Raw genomic sequence first — 21,208 nt, 5'->3', positions numbered from 1 at the left:
AACCAAACCTGGAACCAACTATGAACTGCTTGCCATCCAAACAGATTCCACATCTGCCATCCAGCTCACATCCGGAACAAAATGCAGTTGTTACCCTTGTTGCTTGAGCAGGAAGTTAAAAAACGTGATTACCTCACCCTGGTCTGATTCAGTTTCTGATGATTGTTCTTCAAGTCTGACAACATTTTTTCTTGCTTCTATTTCCAACATTATTGACTCATCCTGCCTTTTGGAGATCAATTTGGACACTGCCTTATTCAGACAACATTCCATTTCAAAATCATCTGCAATTAAGACTTTTTGGTGATTGATTATGTTTGCACAATGAACAACCCACCCACCATCCTTGTTTACAATTCCTTCACAACACTGTCCAGCCCCAACATGCTCATTTTTCCTGGAGACCAATCATCACAACAATTCATCATTTTGTTTCACCTGCTTTTACCATATGGAACAGAAAGCGTGTCATCCTCTGCAACCATTGGAACTATAAGAACTGAATCCTTTCTTAACAGACATAAACACTTTGCTAAAAATAAAGACAGGCATTTCATTAGAAATGAACCAAGAGCACCTGAATGGCATCCTAAATGTATTTTTTTTCTGCTGCAATGCATACCTATGTACAGAGCTTCAACTTTAGCAACTTCTGGGACTGAACACATATTCCTACTGCACATGATGGGGGTATTCCAATGAGTCCTACATCAATGTTTGATTCAAAGCGTCATACTCCATTTTGTCTTATTTTTCTTGCTACAAATCAGAAGAATAAACATGTTTCTACCTCCTTTACCATAATGCTTCCCCAGCTTGCAATGACAGCTAAAGGATATGCTTATGATCAGAAAAATGGAACACTTTTTATTGGATTAGTACTTGCAATCTTACTTGTAATATTTATGAGGGGCTGGAGAGCAGGGCATGGCAGCATTATGTGAATACTACTACATTTGTGGAAATCAAGCTTATCCCTGGTTACCTACAGATCAGTCTGGTTGTTGTTATATTAGTCATGATATTCAAAGCTATTTGATATACAGCTACTTTACCAGGATGAAAGATTCAAAATGGTTGCTGCAAGAGGGATACTAAAGACATTCCTAACCCAGCTGGTAAAACAGATGTCTCCTGGGTGTATCATAATATGATACAACAAACTGCTTTTAAAGGGCTTGCTCACACAGATCTTGGCGATGGGGTCATTTCTGGACCTGCTTATGGGGCGATGATATCTATCTGAGAACTTAGAAAATAATATAAGCTCCTGGAAATATTAATTCCACTTCTGAGCCCATTAATTTGTTAACCCAAGAACTGAATGCAATGTGCATTGTGATGCTATAGAACCGCATGAAACTTGACCTTACTCTTGCATTTAAAGGGGATATGTGTGCACGCATTCAAAAGGCATGCTCCTCTTTTATTCCCAGTAATACTAGTGCTATCTGTAGTCACCTAGAAATTATTCAAAAAGTTGCTGAATATTCACATGCTAAAGAGGCTGACTGTTCCCAATGGACATGGTTAGCAAACCTTTTCTCTGGACAGGGAGAAAGGATTTTAAGGTTTTCCCATGCTTATAGCGATTATAATAATTATGGCAGGCCTTCTTCTCCTTATGCTTAAAACCCTGCATTTTAAAATTATTAGAATCCAGAAGGAATATCGATTTATACATGCATAAGATTGAAATTGTCTCACTGATCACTATTAATAAAAATCATAGTACAGTAGAAGATAAGTATTGCAAGATTTTAGTAAGCTATATGACAACTTATATAAAGAAATGGGGAATATGAAAATATACATAGTATTGAATGTGTTACTGATAATTATTTATAGTATTCAGATTGTATTTTTGGTTTCTCAAGACGTAGGCATGTTTTCATTGCAAATAAGACTATATTTTTGAAACAACTATGTAAAGATTGTGCATGTCATGAACAGAAAGAAACAGCATGTGAAAAATGTCTGATAGCAAGTAAATATGTCAATTCGTCTGAAAACTTAAAGTCACTGCCCAGTCGTAAATAAGTTTTGCAATTTGGGTGATGCTTTACAGTATCAGATGTGTGAATGTTAAGGGTGAGAAATACAAACAAGGGAAAAATATAAATGCACCTATTTCATTTCTAATATGCTTTCATAGCAGAATGAAAGTATGATTTGTTTCCTGTCTAATATTAGCAAATGCTTACAGGGTTAGAAAACTATTAGTAAAGTATAAGATTTGTTATGAGGAAAAAGTTCTAGCATGGAATTCAGAACTCGTGCCTAATATAGAATGTCATAAACAAGCAGTCAGGAGATCTTAGCAAAATTAATGCTGTAGTGTTAATTTCTAATTGGTCATTGGCAGTTTTATGATTGTTACAATAATGTTGCTTGTAATAAAGAGGTATAAGATATGTTGATTCTTGTAACTCGGTGAAATAGGATCTTGATTTCCTAATATCCCACATATGTGTCTTCCTGTGCAATAAATGAGACAGTTATTCTCTGCTGAACTGAGCCATGTAAAAGTTACTTGGTACCTTAACAGAAATTAATATTAAGTTAATAATGTATCTGTGTGGGCTGTTCATATCTTACATTTTCATGTTTATTTGTACAGCAGCTTTCATTAAGTAGACGTTCTCTAAGTGTATCCTTTAATCGGTACTTACTTATTATCGCAACCAGATTGCTAGTGTAATATGTAAATACTGAAATGCTTGGTGACAAAGAGGAACAGTGAGAAGGCACCCTGCATAAGTAAACTTCAAATTTCACTTAAACAAGTTTCAGTATGTTGTCTTTCTTTCCCTCCAAACACAACTCAAACAACCCCTTTCATACATAGTTTGATGATTATGAACAGACCTTTCTGATTTACGATTTTCTGTAAAGTAAATACATTTAGATTTACGGTTGGAAGGGACATGATACTGAAAAATCACATTAATGGCGTGTGTGTAGTAGCAGCCCTGTTGATTTTATTTTGCATTGAGCTATGTCACTAAAGGATGGTACCCTGGAAAAAGGATTTAGCCGATCTTCCTTTTTTTTTTGTACACTATGCAGATAACACTGTCTTGGCTGTTTGTCACAGAAAAGTTAGACTATCTACTTACAGCAACCTTTAGTAAGTCATGACATTAACATTGTATGTGTAGGAACAGAGCCTGTTCATTTTATCTGGCATTAAGTTACACTAACCAGAAAGAAGGCATAATATGCTGCCAGGGAAGTGCATGCATGCACTGGGAAAACCTTTTCAGAGGAGTCATGGTTTTCATTCTTCCAACTATAACAGTTGCGATCATACCAAGGTACACAACTGAAAATGTATAAGGTACGTGGGAGTTTGTTCAACCAGGGTATGTTACGTGAACTGTTCACCACCAAACTAAGGTGTGACATTTCAGTTATTTTCTCCTTAAAGTTGCTCTTTGAAATTGGGTTTACATCACCCCCACCCCTTCTCGTATAGACAAAGGCCAGGTATAACTCTTCCTTAAACCTTACGATGAAAAGGGCAGCATTTTGTCGTAAAGAAATGAGCTCATTACCAGATTCAGTGTTGTGGTCATGAACACTCACTGAATACTTAACAGCTAAACAGGAAACATAACCTATCAACTGTTCCCTATCATGATCAGCAGTCCTCATTTAAAAAAAGTCCCTCCATATTCACACTGTTGTGAAAAACATTATATGCTAAGGTGTGTTTAAAAAATAACATCCATGGAAAAAATAATGAATCTTTTTAAACAAGCAGAACAATGTTTTGTAAGTATTAAGTGACATATGGTACTTAACGTATTATCGAGGTGTTTGAAATCTGGTTGCGATAATATGTAAGTACCCTATAATCTAACAAGTGTCTTGTTTCAGTTGAAATTTGGTTCTAAATGGCTGGACCAAGCCTGGTCAGGGACTTTTCCTCTATGTTAGTTTTGAAGGATATGGCATCATTCAGGTTATCCCTGCAATTGTAAGATAGTTCTTTAATGGGCAGCAACCTTTCTAAATACGGCAGTGTTATAATTTTAAATAGGGCTGCACCCAGTAATTCATAGGTTCGTAGGTTGATACTAGGCTATCTGCCCTAGGGCACTTATAAGCCTAGCCAGAGTGTGTTTGTTTTTCGCCACCCTTTTAGATTAGTTGACTGTGTCTCTGTATAGTAGGTCACAGAAGGTAGCCATATTAAGGTTAGTTTACTGTACCTCTGTCTAGCAAGGACACAGAAGAGATCCCAGGAGTAAACTTACGGTCTCCCATCCACTCGTCAAAATTTCTCCTGAATAGGGTCAGTGAGAGGCTCTGCCTAATATGGATTGTGATTTTGTTCCAGAGTGAGGGGAGCCTCTGGGATATGAATCTGTCCCTCCAGCATGTCCTGTTTATTTTTGTGCTGAGATTCAATTCCCTTGAGCATGTAGCTCTAAGGGACTTGGATTTCTTGAGGTAGAGCATGTCCATTAATTCTGGGTTGGACATGGCTTTATACGTCAGACACAGATCGCTTCTGAGTAGGTGGTACGCAACTGAGTAGAGCTGGAGTTTCTTTAGCCGAAGTGCATAGGGCATTTGTTTGAGTCCCTTGATCCTCTTGGTGAGGTACTTTTGGGGTCTTTCCAGTTGCTGCAGGTGTCGGGTAAGGTACATCCCAAATGGGGCATTGTATTCAATTATGGGTCTGATAAGTGATGAGTAGAGGGGCACAATGACCTCTCTTGATCTAGATGTGAACCCTTTCATGATAAGGTGGGCTATATAGAAGGTCTTTCTAACTACTTTGGCAACGTGATTGTCAAAGGAGAGATTACTATCTACTTGGGTCCCCAGGTTCCTAATTACTTCTTCCATACCTATGTGGTAATTTGTGAGCACTTTGTTTTTCCCAAAGGGGATGACAATGCACTTTTTGGCATTTAGCTTTACGGCCATGGCTCTGGTACCAGTTATCCGTCTCTGTGAGACCCTTTTGGAGGATGCTCATGTCAGCTGGAGAGTCGATTATGGCACCCAGTTTGCAATCATCTGCGAACTTTGTCAGCCATAGTCCACCCATGTTAGCCTGTACCTCGGAGAAATATATACCGAACAAGAGAGGTCCCAGGACTGAGCCTTGTGGGATGCCACTTGTAAATGGTTTAGAGTCTGACATGGCACCTGCAATTCTGACCATGTGGGTTCTATCCCTAAGCCAGTTTGCAACCCATCTTGTGACATAGGGGTTGATATTTAAGCTGGTGTCGAAGGCTTTTGCAAGGTCCAGGTAGGCTGTGTGGACAACCTTCCCTTCCTCTATGGCTTTGGTAACAGTTTCAAAGAAGTCAACCAGGTTCAAGAGGCAAGATCTGCCCTTAACAAAGCTGAATTGGGTAGGATCCAGTGTCTGGAGGTTCCCAATGTCCTTGTTTATGATTTCCATGATGATGCGCTCCATAGCCTTGCAGCCCAGGCTGGTCAGGCTTATAGGGTGATAGTTTCTGGGGTCCGTTGTGGCACCACCTTTGAGGAGCAGGACCACTGTTGCTGAACGCCATTCCTTTGGTACATATCCTGTAGTAAGGCTGAGATTGAACAGTGTCTTTAAGTGAGGGTTTAGTTCTTGGAGCTCATGTAAGACACAGCCCGGGACACCATCTGGCCCCATTGATGCTGTGTTTTTTGCTTTGGAGAGGGCAGCTTTCACCTGTGCATCTGTGATCACAGGGAGGCTACATTCTGTTGGGATAGACATTTGGTCTTGCCAAACAAGGCAGAAACATCAAAGGGGGCATTCGCAAAGGATGCCTTGAATGGCTCCACGAAGTCGCAATGTCGGAGCCAAGCCTGGCGTCTCATAACTAGGCCCGCTCCGCTAGCTCTAGCGGTTCCCTCAGTGGTGTGAGACAACAGCCGCATAGAGGTATTAGAGATAGATCTCAGAGTGGCCATACGAGTGGAGTACAATTGCTTGTCCTCCGCCGACATGGACTCTGGGGGGAAGCAGCATATTCTTTAATAAGATCCCGCTGCATCCTGATGATGTGTGTCATGTAGTTCAAAGACCTTACTGAGAAGGTCGCTGAACTGAATACCCACTTCCCAAGGCGATCCAACGAGCGGGACACCTTGCTTGGAGCATGGACCGAGAGGCTCTCCTGAGCTAGTTCCCTCTTAGTGGCTGCCGCCATCAACATGGCATCTACAGGGGGACCCTTGCTCCAGTGGGGCCAGTCTGTGGGGGGATCAAGATCCTATCCAGGCATTTAGGGATTGGCTCCACAGTGTCCAGCTCCTTCCATGCCCTGGTGGTCACAAGGTCCACCAGGGGGTCAGCTGGAGGGGACACCCAAGAGGTAGACGGGCCTGCTTCGAATGCCTCCAGGAACACGGACTCATCGGAGGAAGCCTTGGGGGCAGACCACCCCCCCCCCTGAGCCTGAGCATTTCCATGATGTCTCCAAAGGAGACATCCTCAGGGGGTGACCTTGGGGAGCCTTCCCCTTCATCCAAGTCCATGTCCTCTGTTAAGGACTCGGGGGAGTCCACGTGCCTCCTCTTACACTTATGCTTGCGAGGCACTTCCTCGGGGGGGCTGTCTGAGGAGGTCTCACCAGCAATGTTCTGTTCCAAAGGAACAACCTGGGACATTGAAGCAGGCTGTCCCTGTGGCCGGGTGATGGAAGCCTGACCCAGCAGAGAGGGAGTGCAGGGCGGAGCCAAGACAAGGGTCAGAGGTCTGGATGCTCTCGACAGAGCCCTCTCCACTACATCAAAGGCCGAGGGGGAGCCGCCCTCCCTGGGCTCTGAGAGCCAACTCCCACTCGGATCCGATGAAGGGATTGGAACTGGCGCCGTGACTGTCGGATCCGAGGAACCAGTGTGCTCCGACCTGGATGGAGCCGAAGGCACACTGAATCCCTCGGATCCAAAGCTCGGGCCACGGCTCCGAGAGGTCGGATCCAAAGATGGAACCGACAGACTCGAAGGCAGGGTCGGATCTGAAGTACCCAGCACTGTCAGCGCCGACCCATCCCCGGCTCCAACGCTGCTCGGCTCCAAGCGCTCCGAACCCGGAAAGAGGGTCGGAGAAGGAGCTATCGGAGCAAAAAAAGGTGTCGAGCTCCCCCTCAAAGGGGGGGAGGCAGGAGCACTCCCATTTGCAGCTGGGCCTGGATGAACCTTCTCATCATCCGGTCCAAGTCTGCATCAGACAGGCTGTAAGTGGATCTCGACGAGGCCACCGAGGCAGGCCTGGAGTGCCGTCTCGATGACCTTGACGGAGATCGGGTCTCCTCCTCCTCAGGCCCCGGGGAGAAACAAGGTGATCGGAGCCAAGGAGGAGGAGACCTGTAAGCCGTGGAGGGAGAAGCCCGCTTAGCCGGGGGGGGGGGGTCGAAGCAGAGGCCTCGGCCCACCGCTTGTGATGCTTCTCCCTCCGTTTCTCCCTCCTGGCCTCCCTGTCCTCTGGCGCCTTAGTAGGAGTTTTAATCCAGGCTGGAGGAAGGGGGGCAGGAGTGGCCACCACCACAGGCTGAGGAGGTGCCACGGGAGTAGCGGAGGCCGAAGCCGACTCCGGGGGCAAAAGTCCCGCCAGGACCAGCTTCGACCTCCACTCCTTCAGTGCCCTGGGGTTGAACGCTGCACAAATGGTGCATCCTGAGGACAGGTGTTCAACCCCAAGACACCGAACACACCTAGTGTGGCCATCTGCCGGAGAGAGCTTATGGCCACACTCGGTGCATTTAGAAAAAATAGGCTTTGGGGCCTCTGACATATCCCAAAACTAAGTAAACTACACAAACACACAAGGCCCCAAATGCAAGCACACACAATCACACTCTAACGACCAGCGAGGGGAGGGTAAACACTAAAAATTAAAAAATTAACAGACTAGAGGAAAACCTAATACACACACACTAATTAATTGACAGAAAAAAAGGCTAAAGAGATAAGAAGGAAACACTTATCTCAATAATTGCCAGGAGCTCAAAATCCAGCTGACACACTCTAGAGCGGCAAACTAGATCTGAGGTCATTTGCGGTTGGCAGGGGATTATGGGTGAGGGGAGGAGCTAGGAGCTCGGATCCATGGCTGTATAAATAGTTGCCATCTCGGATCCAATATCGGATCCAAGACCCACAGGTTGCTGACAAATGAAGTCCCTACTCCAGATCAAAACTTTGCCTCACCAAAAGAACACCATTCCCCATGGTGAAGCATGGTGGTGGCAGTATCATGCTTTGGGGTTGCTTTTCTTCAGCTGGAACTGGGGCTTTAGTCAGGATGGAGGGAATTATGAACAGTTCCAAATACTAGTCACTTTTTGCCCAAAACCTTCAGGCGTCTGCTAGAATGCTGAAGATGTAGAAGAATTTCACCTTTCAACATGACAATGGCCCCAAGCATAAAGTTTTGAAATGGCCCAGCCAGAGCTCAGACCTTAATCCAATAGAAAATCTGTGTGATGACCTGAAGAGGGCTGTGCACAAGAGATGCCCTCACAATCTGACAGATTTAGAGTGCTTTTGCAAGGAAAAGTGGGCAAATATTGCCAAGTCAAGATGTATCATGCTGATAGACTCCAACCCAAGAAGACTGAATGCTGTAATTAAACCAAAAGGTACTCCAACAAAGTATTAGTTTAAGGGTGCACACACACTTATGCAACCAGCTTATTGGATGTTTTTATTTTTTTACATTTTTTCCCCTAACAGATTTGTTTGTTTTTCAATTGAATTGTACAAGTTCCAGGTTACATTAAAGGTGAGAACAGTTTTGAAATGACTTATTGTGGTCTCATTTTATTATATTACAAAAACTTGGCATTTTAACAGTGGTGTGTAAACTTTTTATATCCAGTGTGTGTGTGTGTGTGTGTGTGTGTGTGTGTGTGTGTGTGTGTGTGTGTGTGTGTGTGTGTGTGTGTTGGTTAGGGTAGGGGCTTTAGTGTATGTTAGTGTCTGTTGTGACTGTGATGTGTGCGTGTGAGGGACTGTAAAATGTGAGGGTGTGAGTTAGTTTTGTGTGTGTGTGAATGTGCGATCTCAGAGTTAGTATATATAAGTGGGGGAGTGCAGGAGGGGCTTGCCCCCTGCTTATCTGTAGTGTAGGAGTTTGATGTTCTGGATTTCTATGTTTCGGCTATGTAATTTCGAAATACTTAAATTTAGGATTTCAGTATTTTGGGATTACATAGTGAATCCATAGATATATATATATATATATATACACACACACACACACACACACACACACACACACACACACACACACACACACACACACACCTACATACATATATATATATATATATATATATATATATATATATATATATGTGTGTGTGTGTGTGTGTGTGTGTGTGTGTGTGTGTTTTCAAAAAGCACTGTAGTTTGGCTAACAAATACCACTTAAACAAAATGAAGAAAAATATTGCTAAATTGAACAAATCAGTAAGCCCAGACTATGAAACTAGGCTAACATACAAAATGAATACAGCAACATGGTATTATTTATTTATGTCAGAAAGGTAAAGTGAGAAATACTGAATAAACTAAAATGTTGGCAAATACTGCTCCACAATTAAATGCAGGTACCTTGGCAGACAGACATATTGTCAACTACAAAGAAAGACAAAGTATAAGTACTAAAAAGAAGTTACATACTCCACATAACACTCCATATCTGAGTTGTCCATCTTCATTATCCTTGACTGATGGGTTTGAGCATCGGCAGCATCTCGGATGTTTCAACAGCTCACACGACAAAAACTCTCGAGCTTCAATCCTACCCACAACGCATCTCTCCCAGTTACCTCAGACTGAATCTGCAGATTACAGCTAAACAGACATAAGGATAGGCAACCTGAAGAAACATAGCTGCTATATGAAAATAGCAAAGCAAGGTAGAATGTGTCCTATCAATTCCATCAAAAGGCTTTATAGTAAGGCCAGGGAAAGGAGGGAGGGAAGTCAAGGATTAATGAAGATAGACAACTCAGATGTAACATTATGGTGATTACATAACTTCTTTATCTGAAGTTGTCAATCTTCATTTTATTCTGAACTGATGGGACAGAGTCCCCAGCTACCCAGATCTTGGGTGGACTCAAGGAAGGACATTCCTGAGCTCCACTGAACCAAAGGATGGTCTTTCACTGGAGACCAATCCAATTTGTAATAAGTAATAAAAGTGTGAGGGGAAGCCCAAGTAGCTACTGCACAAATATTATCCATAGAAGCTCAAGGCTGAAAAACTGCTGACGTAGCCATGGATCTTGTAGAATGAGCCTTTCCTTTTTTTAGGCAAGTCAATATTCTTTTTGTCATAAATAAAAGCTATACTATCTTTTAGCCATCTGGTCATGGTTACTTTGCTGATTGGTTCACCAATTTTGGTACTTGAAAAAGAGACAAGCAATTGGTCTGATTTTCAATAATCTTTTGTTCTGTGCAGGTAAAATTGTAACTGTCTGTGAACATTCAACAAATTAAGGGTATATTTTCCTTTACTTGTAAAATTTGGAAAGAATACTGGAAGAATAATTGTCTGATTAATGTTAGAGTTTGATACTATCTTAGAACGAAAGGAGGGATTCGTCCTTAAGTCAGTTCTGTCCATATGAAAAATCAAATATGGCGGTTTGCAAGATAAGGCTTGTAATTCTGAAATCTTTCTGGCAGAAGTTATTGCCACAAGGAATACGGTTTCCAAGATGAGTATTTCAGGTCACACTCACCAGAAGGTTCAAAGGGAGGTTGAACAATAGATTGCAATACTAGAGTAAGGTCCCAGGGAGGAATAGGATCCCTAAAGGGAGGTTTTAATAAAAGAGTTCCTTTCAAAAATGCTTTGCATAACTTATGAGAAGCTAGGGATTATTTTCAATGTCATTATGAAAGTTTGAAATTGCTGCCAACTGAACTTTAATAGTGGAAGGAGAGGCTTCCACATCAGACAGGGAGGATAAGAATTTTACAATCTTTTCAATAGGTGCTGTAAGGGGGGTCAATATTCCTTTCACAGCACCAAAAAGTAAATCTCCTCCATTTATTCATATAGATTCTGTGGGTGAATGGCTTATGAGAGGCTTGCAAAATTCTGCATACTGAAGAGGGAAGGTTAACTTGCCTGGCAATTAACGGAACTGGAGGAATTGTGCAGTCAGCTTGAGGTTATAAAGGTTCTGGTGAATGAGGTTCTCTGGATGGGAGAGGAGGTCTGGAGTTGGATCTAGAGTCCAAGGTGTTCTTATCAGATAAGGTCAGATAAAGGGGAAACATATTGTCATAGCCAAAAAGAGGCAATGAGGATTACTCTGCTCTTTAACCTTAGGGCTTTCTGAAAGAACTTCGGAATTAAGGGAAGTGGAGGAAAAGTGTAGAGGAGTCCGAGGAGACCAAGTGGGTAAAATGGTGTCTCTGGATGACTCCAATGGGGGGGGGGGATTAGTGCAAAGTAGTTGTTACACCTGTTGTTGAGGAGCAAGGCAAAAAGGTTGCAGCAAGGCTGGCCCCACTGGTGGAAAATCATTTCACCACTTTCGGATTGAGAGACCAATTGTGAGGCAGAAGGATAGAGCTGCTCAGTCAGTCTGCTATCACACTGGATCTCCCTGTAATATGTGTTGCTATCAGAAATTGCTTGGAAGAAATTGCCCACTGCCATACTCTGAGCACTTCTCGACATAGAGGTTAAGATTTGGTTCCCCCTTGTTTGTTGATGTACCAGACTACAGACATGCTCTCTGTTTGTATCGCAATAGTTCCTAAAGGGAGAACAGTTTGAAAGTCTTGCAATGATAAAAGCACTGCTCTCACTTCTAGGACACTGATATGTACAGTGTGCTTGATGGAAGACCAAATGCTCTAAACAGTCCTGCCCAGATAATGTTCCCCACCCCATCAGGAAGGAGTCTGTGGTCACTATGGCCTTGGGCTGAGGTGGGACAAAGGGACGACCTAGAGGAGTGTCCTTTGAGTACATCCACCAAGCTAAATATTTTCTGCAAAGACTGGTAATGAAAATCTGATCTGAAATAGGCTGGTAAAGTATAGACCACTGAGTTGCAAGCAGCCACTGAAGAATTCACAAATTAAATATTTTCAAGGGAACTAGAGTTATCGCCACTGCCACAGAACACAGGGTTTGTAAAACTAGGCACTCTGGAACTTTCCTCTTGTATTGCATCCTTTGAACTTGTTCTATGATTTTTTTTTTGTAATCTCATTGGAGGAAGGAATGGTATAGCTGTCCTTCTATTTAGTTTTGCTCCTATGAACTCCACGCTCTGAGCTGGAGTCAGCTGAGATTTTTCATAATTCAGTGCAATTTGTAGACTGGAACACGTACGTAGGACATAATCTGTCTCTATAATCAACAGATGCTTGGTTGGAGCAGTAATAAGGCAGTCGTCTAAATATGGAAACACCCAGAATCCTTGAAGTCTCAAGTGAACTACTACTACTACCATGCATTTGGTGACTATCCCGGGGATTGTGGTGAGACCAAAGGGCAAAACTCTGAACTGTACACAGGGACAGACTCAAAAAAACTCCAGCTATTCTCTGTCTCATATCGTCTACTATCTCTGCTTGACTTACAAATTCATGTCTGACCCAGCTCTGTTAGAAATGCTACATCTAAAGAAATCCCAATCCCTCCACACCACATGCTCCAGAGACCTCAACCTAATTGCCACAATCAACAGAACATGCTGGAGGGACAGGTTCATAACCCAGAGACTGCCCATACATGTCAAACAGAGCACCTCGCTGGCCTTCAAGAGAAATCTTGATGAGTGTATGGGAAATAGAAAGTTCCCCCGGGGATCACTTCAGTGTCTCTACTTGATAGAGGCACTGGGAACTAACGTCAGGCAGCATGATGCCAGGGCACTTCTATTGGCTAAGCTTGTAATGGCTCCAGGGCCATTAGCTTAGTACACACCTATGAATCTATGATACTGACTTGCTCCCAGACTGAATCGGAGGAACATCCTGGAGTGTTTGTCCATTTTTATGTGGTAATACACATCCTGAAGGTCTATTCAGCATATTCAGTCATCCTTATTTAGAAAAGGAGGAATGGACTGTACCGTGACCATCCGAAATTTTGATTGTCGAATGGATTTGTTCTGTAAACTGAGATCCAAACTGGTCTCCAGTTCCCTGTTTTTTTTTGGCAATAAAAAGAATCTTGAGTAAGTTCCAGACGCTAAATGGTCTGGTGAGACTTCTTGGATGACTCTTTCTTTCTAGTCTTTGAATCTCTGGGACTATAGGACTGCTGGTTCCCTCTGACTGGGAGGAACATTGGGGATTCTTCTGGTAAAGGGAGGGGTAAGAGAAAAGGGTACGACATAGCCTCCGGATATAATCCTCCTCACCCAGGTATCTGATCTGATCTCTAGCAAGGTATTTAGGTGCAGGGATAAGCATCAACTGACTGCCTCCAGGGGAAGACAATCAGGCCTCTGTTCAAGAACATTGATAGGGTTTCATAGAAAAGGAAACTCTGAAATCCTGGTTTTGCGGGCCACCTCTGCCACATGGGGGGTGTCTTTCATTAAAGTTCCCCCTCTGCCCCTGGTAAAATTTCACCACATATGTCTTGAAAAGGCTGTCTGGGTTTTTTGAATCACATCTTTCCACCCACTCTTTGATTACTGGAAAAAGGTCTTTGAGGAGCAGAAAAACATATGCCACAGCAGAAAGGGTCTTTCCATCTTTCTCACACATGGATAATGTTTCCCTAACCTTTGGGCCAAATAAGGAGGATATATCAAAGGGTGCATTGTTAAAATGAAGTCTCAAATGGCTCTGCAAAGTCACAAAGTCACATCCAACTGCGTCTCCTTATGGCTACACTTTAACCCACTGATCTGGTAGTCCCTTTAGTTGCATGAACAATAAGCCTCATGGGCAAATTAGACACAGACTCCATGGTAGGTAACCAAGAGGCAACTTTGTCTTGTACCTCATCAGAAACAGTTCCTTGATCAGATCCCTTTGAAGCCTGATGAAATGTGCCAAAAAATTCAAAGACCATAATGCAAAGGTCGATGAAGCATAAATCTGCTTGCCAAACCTATCCATCATACAGGACTCTCTTTTGGGAAGATGGATGGATGTACTTTCCTCAGCTAGTTCCTTTTTCATGGCCACCACCTCAACCGTGGCATCTACTGCTAGACCCTTTGCACAAAATGGGTTATTTTCTGGAGGGGATAAAATTTTATTTGGTCTCCTGGGAAAAGACTCAATGGAGTTGTGTGCCTTCGACGCCTGTTGAGCAATAAACTGGATAAGATCATCAGCAGGCGGTGTCACCCAAGAGGTAGACGGGCAAGTGCAAAAAGCCTGCAGGTATACTGATTCTTCAGAGTAAGGTTTTGGGACATCTAAGCACCTCTCTGTTTCAAAATTTCCAGGATGTTTTCAAAGGAGACATGATCAGGAGGTAATCTGGGGGACCCTTCCTCATCATCAAAATCAGTATGTTCCATGACAGATTTCTGTGGGGAATCTAAGTGCTTCCTCTTGCCCTTTTTTCATAGGGACCTTTTCATGGGGAATGTCTGGAGAGGTATCTGAAGAAGACACGATCTGAATCTGAGTGCCCTGAGGCTTTACCACTCACTGTCCCTGTGCAAGAGCTGGCTGGAGAACTGGACTAGAGGAAGGGGCATGCTTTGAGGAAGAAGTCAAGTGTGTGGGTGAGGCAGTCAAAGCCCTCTACATGGCCTCGAAGGCTGACCCTGTCAAAGAGGAAAGGGAGCCCGGAACTGAGATAGAATTCCTTGGAACCATGGTCACTCCCCGCTCCAATGAGACAGCTCACAAGACAGAAGCCAGTGCTAAGCTAATTCCCACTAAAGCCCCAAGGGGTAGAGATGGCTCTGAAAAAGGAGGGGTTGACTCCTGTCCCTCGGGGCCGGCAAGGCAGTTACAGCTCTGGGAGGTCTTCAGACCCAAAATAGCTGAAGAACTCAGAGCTTGAATCACTACCAAAGTCCCTGCAACTGTTTTAACTGGAGCATCTGATGTCAGACAACTTGAAGCTGAAAATTCCAAGACCTCAGAGGATTTTAGAGGAGAAGTAGTCAAGGGAATAAAGGAATGTTTGGCATCCAAATGTATCAGGGCCAAGGGGGGACCTGAAATTCCTCTCATCCATAATCCATAAAATTTTCTCAACCAGTCTCTCCACATTAGTCTCTGACAGGCTTTTGGTGGAATGGATAGAAGACACCAAAGGAGACTTAGGTCTATGTAAGAAGACCTCTGGCAATTCCCAAACAAAGGGATCAATAGATGAGGAATATTGACATCTAGTTGCTTACCAAGAAGAAATATCGGGCACTGAATCACTCAACATGAAAGCTTTGCTCAGAGCTTGGCTCTGAGGAATTGAGCTATCAAACTGAGTTTGCACCGAAGCACTCAGCACCAAAAGTTCAAATGAAGTGCAGAGTGTCGGTGCAGACACCACAGTATCAATATTCATCAGGGCCAAGGAACATTTTGGCACCAACGATTTTACTTTCTTAACAGTTGTCACTGGAGAAGAAGACCTAGACATGCTTCTCTTCTTAGCCTTCCAAGATGAAGGAGAAGAGAAGGAAGGAGATGATATATGAGTTTTACTTTCTTTCGCAGATATACTCCCATCAAAGGCAGAAAGAATTAAACTTTTTAATATGAGTTTATTTTTTCTTTCAGCTAATGCACAGTGACTGAAACCGTGGCAAATACTGCAATCCTCTTGCAGGTGGTGTGGTCCTTAACAGTACATACACAAGGAGGGAGAGTCAGAAGAAGGGATTTTGTGGTCACACTGCTGACATTTTTTAAAGCCAGAGGCCCTCAGGTTTATCAGCCATACTACAGAGAAAAACACTCTCACCAGACACACAAAACAAGAAAATACAATTAAACTAAAGTAGAACAGATGCTTTTTTGGACTCTAGTGAAAAGAGAAGGAAGAGTACACTGAAATGTACAGAAGGGAGAGAAATCTAGCAATAATGGTAGGAAAGAACAAAGTGTAGAGAAAGAAACACCAACAATGGTAATAATAAGTATACACAAGTAACAAGGGTAGGAGAAAAAGGAAAAGATAGCTAAACTAGAAAGACAATAAAATATATTAGTAAATAAATTGACTTGGCTCAAGGGCAAAGGTGAATGCATCTGTCCAGTACATTGGTAAATGAGATCTGAGGTAACTGGGAGAGATGCATTGTGGGTAGGATTGACACTCGAGAGTTTTTGGCTTATGCAAAATGTGGAAACGGCCGAGATGGTTTGAGGCTCAGAACTGAACCTATCAGTCAAGTTTAAAATGAAGACTGACAACTTCAGATCTCATCTTCATCAAACACTCTGGAGGAAATCAGATTAACCCTGTCTACTAAAGATAAACCCCTCAAACACTCCAGAGGAAATTACATTAACTACAATAAAAGAAAAGCTTAAAACATTATTTCTGTGGGATCTGGCAGTATTCCCACTCAGCATAAGGAATATTATGCTAAAGAGTCTACTTATTTTAAGAAATTAATTATACTGACACACACTTTTCAGACATACAGCATCAAGCTTTTGGAGTCCCCACATACAAGGAAGGTAGTATATCAGACCCTAAGAATTACAAGATACAGCATCTTTACAAATACTCTCTGCAAAATTATGGTGCAGGCAATAACTGAACTTGACCTAAAAGACATGAGTGACCTTACACTAACAGACTTGGGGCAATATGCTTTGTTCAGGGAAGATCTTCTCTGTTCAATCTGAAAGCATTTTTAAAGAGATAAGAATGGCACTGGATGAGAGACTGACAGCACATGCAACACACCTTCAAATTTACCTTTATTTTGATACAGTCCCTCATAAGGTCAACAGAGATAACCTTATTCAATTTAGTGTTAACCAAGATATACTTCTGTAGGTAGATACTTTCTAATTTAAAAAGGAGAGTGCAACAGATAAGAAAAGCAGATTAACAAGCCAATCCTGCAAAAAGGATTAATTCAAGGCTTAATGAGGGGAACTTTCTAATATGGCTCCCTAATTCTGGTAGAAAACTCGGGTTCATGAAATACACAGACAACTCTAAGGTGGTCAACATAATTACCATCAGTGAGGATGCAAAATACTTCCAACACGGTTTCAATGAAATCAATACTTATTGCAATAACAAAAGTTTCACCGCCATTAAATTTGAGATATATATATATATATATATATATACTTCAATTACAAACTTAATGAAGAGACATTAAAAGTAAACAATGAAAGAGAAAATATGTTGAAATCACTTTGATCAGTGGATTGTGGCAAAATTCAGGAACACTTACTCTGTAGTGTATGTAATATATATATATATATATATATATATATATATATATATATATATATTCAAACTTATAAGCAGATCATGGGAAGTTATTGTGCCTCTGTATGACTCACTGCTCAGGTCTAATGTATAATATATAGTATATCAATGTAGTGCCATAATCTGCAACCTAGATACAAGCTACCCAGCACAACCTGAAAAAGTTTAAACAGATGCTTAATGAAAATAAAAGGCTTGACAAATATGAATTACTATGATAGTCTACATGAAGTATCTCTGTTCTGTTTATCCTAGAGACTTCTTGGAAGGAATTAGTCTTTGGCATATAAAGCTGTCACTGGTCTGATTATGTTTGAAAACCTAGAACATACAAAGAAAAACGCTAACACAACATTCAATAAACTATTGTTTAAAATTAATATAAGCAAGATAAAACTAGAACAAATTCATTAAATTGCCCAACTGCTTCCATCACTGTGCAATAAATTACTACTTGCTATAAAGTTAAACACCTCACTAAGAACACTAAGAACACTGCAAAACAGCAGTGATAAATACATGGGCAAGATGAAATTCTAGTTCAAGATAATGGCAGTCATGTTTATTTACTGCAAGTCTGACACCAAAGCCTTTGAATATATAAATATAAGTTGCATTAATGGAATCAAAATTAGGCAGGCAAATGGACAAAATAAGAAGGTCTAATGGCCTTAATCTGTTATCATAGTGTAGTTTCTGTTTCTCACATTTTATCTAACACCATAAAGAACACCAACACTGCAGTTTTCAAAATGAAATATGTTCATGGAGGTTGTTTAAAGAGATTATTATATGAGTACCCGTGCAAGTAGACAGAGGCTTGCATCAGAGCATTGCAGAGAGATGTTTCATGCTTTACCAATTTTGGAACAGCAATTTTTAAAGGATTACCAGTCTAAGTTTTACAATATTGCTAAGGGTCTTACCACCATAGAGTTACGAAACTAAAGTTTTCCTTAGGCAAGGATATTATGTTCAGAACCTAACAATAATACACTCCAGAATTAAAGCTGTGCAGACTTTGTTTTTGTTTCCATGAGGAATAGTATACTTTCCTACTTTGTTTACTCAGTGCTGGAAACAAGTTATATTGGACATTTCAACATTATGTCAGTGTCTGTTTACAATGAGTGTCATTTTTATTTACTTATTCCAGAAGTCGCCTCTCATCAAGCAGCATGCGATGCTGATGACATCAAACATCTGGGAATAACATCTCTGGCTTACTAGGTATACTAATTAAAATCAACATAATACGTCCTGCAAATAGTGTTCAGACAAAACAAAAATAAAAGTATCTTAGAATCGCTTCATTCATTTCATGGTATTAGGATAATAAACCATATATAAAAATATTTATTCTCATTTTGTTTCATATGCACAGAAATATAATGTGGAATTAGGTCCATCTGTCCCTCTTTTTTTCTAATGTCTATAACCACGCTTAAATTACCTTGAATTCATAAACTGGCCAGAGTCTTTCATAAGAATGTTCATGTGCCCAAATCTCCAAATCAACTCCTAGACAGGGAAGGAGAAGAACAATATGTTAGACAATATTAACAGATGGGAATGCTACAGTCCTTTTCACAATATGCCTTTTGTCATTATGAGTAAACTGCGGAACGATAATAACTTGCAATATTAAGTAAACAATAAAGCATGTCATAACTTCTCTTAAGAGAGAAATGGCATAATAAGAAAAAGAACATGTGCCTGACTTAAATAATGTATTTGACACAGTAGCGCTTTGAAGTTTACTGCTTTATTAAAATATTACTGCTTCTGTTTCATTTCACATTACTGCTGTTAGCAAGAAATAGTGCTGTTTAAAAGTGATAACTTGTTTTCAATGTTTTAACAGTAGTCACAGAATCATTTATCACATGGGTAAAGAAAAAATGAAATGGCTTAAAAAGAAACTACATGATTTACATTACAAGTCCAGGCCAACACAAAGGGACTCTGGCTGACAAAGTTCATAGACGATTGCAAGTTGGGAGCTATTATTAACTCTCCAAGTGGTGTTGACAACCTACAGAAAGGCCTCACTGAGACCAGCTGGTATCGGAAATATGGCCTTAAGCTCAATACCAAAAAATGTGTTGTCATCTCCTTTGGGAAAATCCTGGTTCCCACGAATTACCACACAGATGGTAGTCCACTTAACACAGAAGGCGTTATAAGAGATCTGGGAACACAGATTTTCAGCAACCCCTCTTTTGACCACCACATTGCCACTGTGGTCAGAAAGTCCTTCTGTATGGCACATCTCATTACTAAGGGTTATGCATCCAGGAAGAAAGAGGTCATTGTCTCTCTCTACTCTTCCCTCATTAGGCCAATCGAGTACAATGCCCCATTTGGCATGTACCTCACTAGACACCTGCAGCAACTGGAAAGGCCGCAAAAGTACCTCACAAAGAGGATGCTAGGCATTAAACACATCCTATATGGACAGACTCAAAAAACTCCAACTATTCTCTGTCTCATATCGTCTACTTAGAGGTGATCTCTGCTTGACTTACAAAGCCATGTCTGACCCAGCTCTGTTAGAAATGCTACATCTAAAGAAATCCCAATCCCTCCACACCACACACTCTAGAGACCTCAACCTCATTATCACAATCAACAGAACAAGCTGGAGGGACAGGTTCCTAACCCAGAGACTGCCCATGCTATGGAATAGACTTCCCATACATGTCAAACAGAGCACCTCACTGGCCTTCTTCAAGAGAAATCTTGAGTGGATGGGAAATAGAAAATTCACCCCGGGGATCACTCCAGTGGCTCTACTCGACAGAGGCACTGGGAACTAAGGTCGGGTGGCATGATGCCAGGGTAATCCTATGGGCTAGGCCATTAGCCTAGTACACACCTCTGAACCTATGAACATGTGCATGATGCTGGGAGACAATATGCCTATCAAGAGTATTTAGTATTTCACCTCGCCTCAATCCCTGCCTTCCCCTAACTCCTCTGTGGATTTCCTCTCTACCACTCATTCTGTTAATCCATTCAACAGGTCAAAGACCCTTACTTAGAGCCAGACAGTAATTAGTCTCTGCAGGTCTATATCACGTGGTCGAAAGCTAATAATAGCAAATGACCACAACTTTGAAAAAAACGGAACTGAAAGTTGTTATTGTGGGGTCGCACTACAGTGTAGAGAGTGGTATTTACCCTTTCCTCACTGTAGTGCAATCTCGGAGTTGGTATACATATTTAGCGGGGGGGGGTATGGGGGGGCACAGCCACCCACAATTGCAACTTCGAGTTCCGGTGTTCTTGAAGTTGTGGTTGATCACTATTATTAGCTTTTGACCATGTGATATAGACTCGTCTCTGCAGTGCACAGCCTCTGCCCCTTTCTTCTCCTTTTGTCCTTACTGTTCAGAAAGAACTGTTTACATTTCCGTAATATGATTTTGCTCATCAGTATTATGCTGCCCTCATGTCTTTTGGTATCAAGTTAGAAACAATGCAGCTCCTCTAGTGTCTGGTCATAGTCTTCATTCTCCATTCCCAAATTTGCCCAATTAGCTTTCCTCTTGATTCTTTAGAGCAGTTTGATGTCTTTTTCCCTCATACGTCTTCTGTAACTACGTGCTGTATGGAATATCTACATTCATTCAAAATCAAAATACCTAAAAAAAATTTATTAAATCAAACTCCCCAAACTGTATTTCGCACAATGATTTCTTTACTTAGGTAGCCCACAAATATGTGTGACCATGTTTCACCCTTAGTGGGTGATTTTTCCTTTCTCCAATAATATGCAACAAATGGTATATATAAGTAAGGGGTGGAGGCATACCT

The 21,208-nt window shown here is 41.6% G+C and overlaps 1 protein-coding gene across 1 annotated transcript in view; it reads right to left on the bottom strand.

Annotated features, from left to right (window-relative positions):
- ACP7 (acid phosphatase 7, tartrate resistant (putative)) overlaps window positions 1–21,208 on the bottom strand; it is a 1,845,593-nt gene that overhangs the window by 161,319 nt on the left and 1,663,066 nt on the right. Inside the window, exon 10 of the mRNA XM_044073976.1 lies at window positions 18,843–18,910. Within this exon, the coding sequence (XP_043929911.1) occupies window positions 18,843–18,910 (68 nt within the window). The remainder of the gene's footprint in view (window positions 1–18,842; window positions 18,911–21,208) is intronic.

This window comes from Protopterus annectens, chromosome 6.part0 (genome assembly GCF_019279795.1).
Source record: "Protopterus annectens isolate FY-2018-M chromosome 6.part0, PAN1.0, whole genome shotgun sequence".
Taxonomy (NCBI): domain Eukaryota; kingdom Metazoa; phylum Chordata; order Ceratodontiformes; family Protopteridae; genus Protopterus; species Protopterus annectens.
Note: the sequence above shows the minus strand (reverse complement) of the source record. Positions and strands in the feature narration are given on the sequence as shown.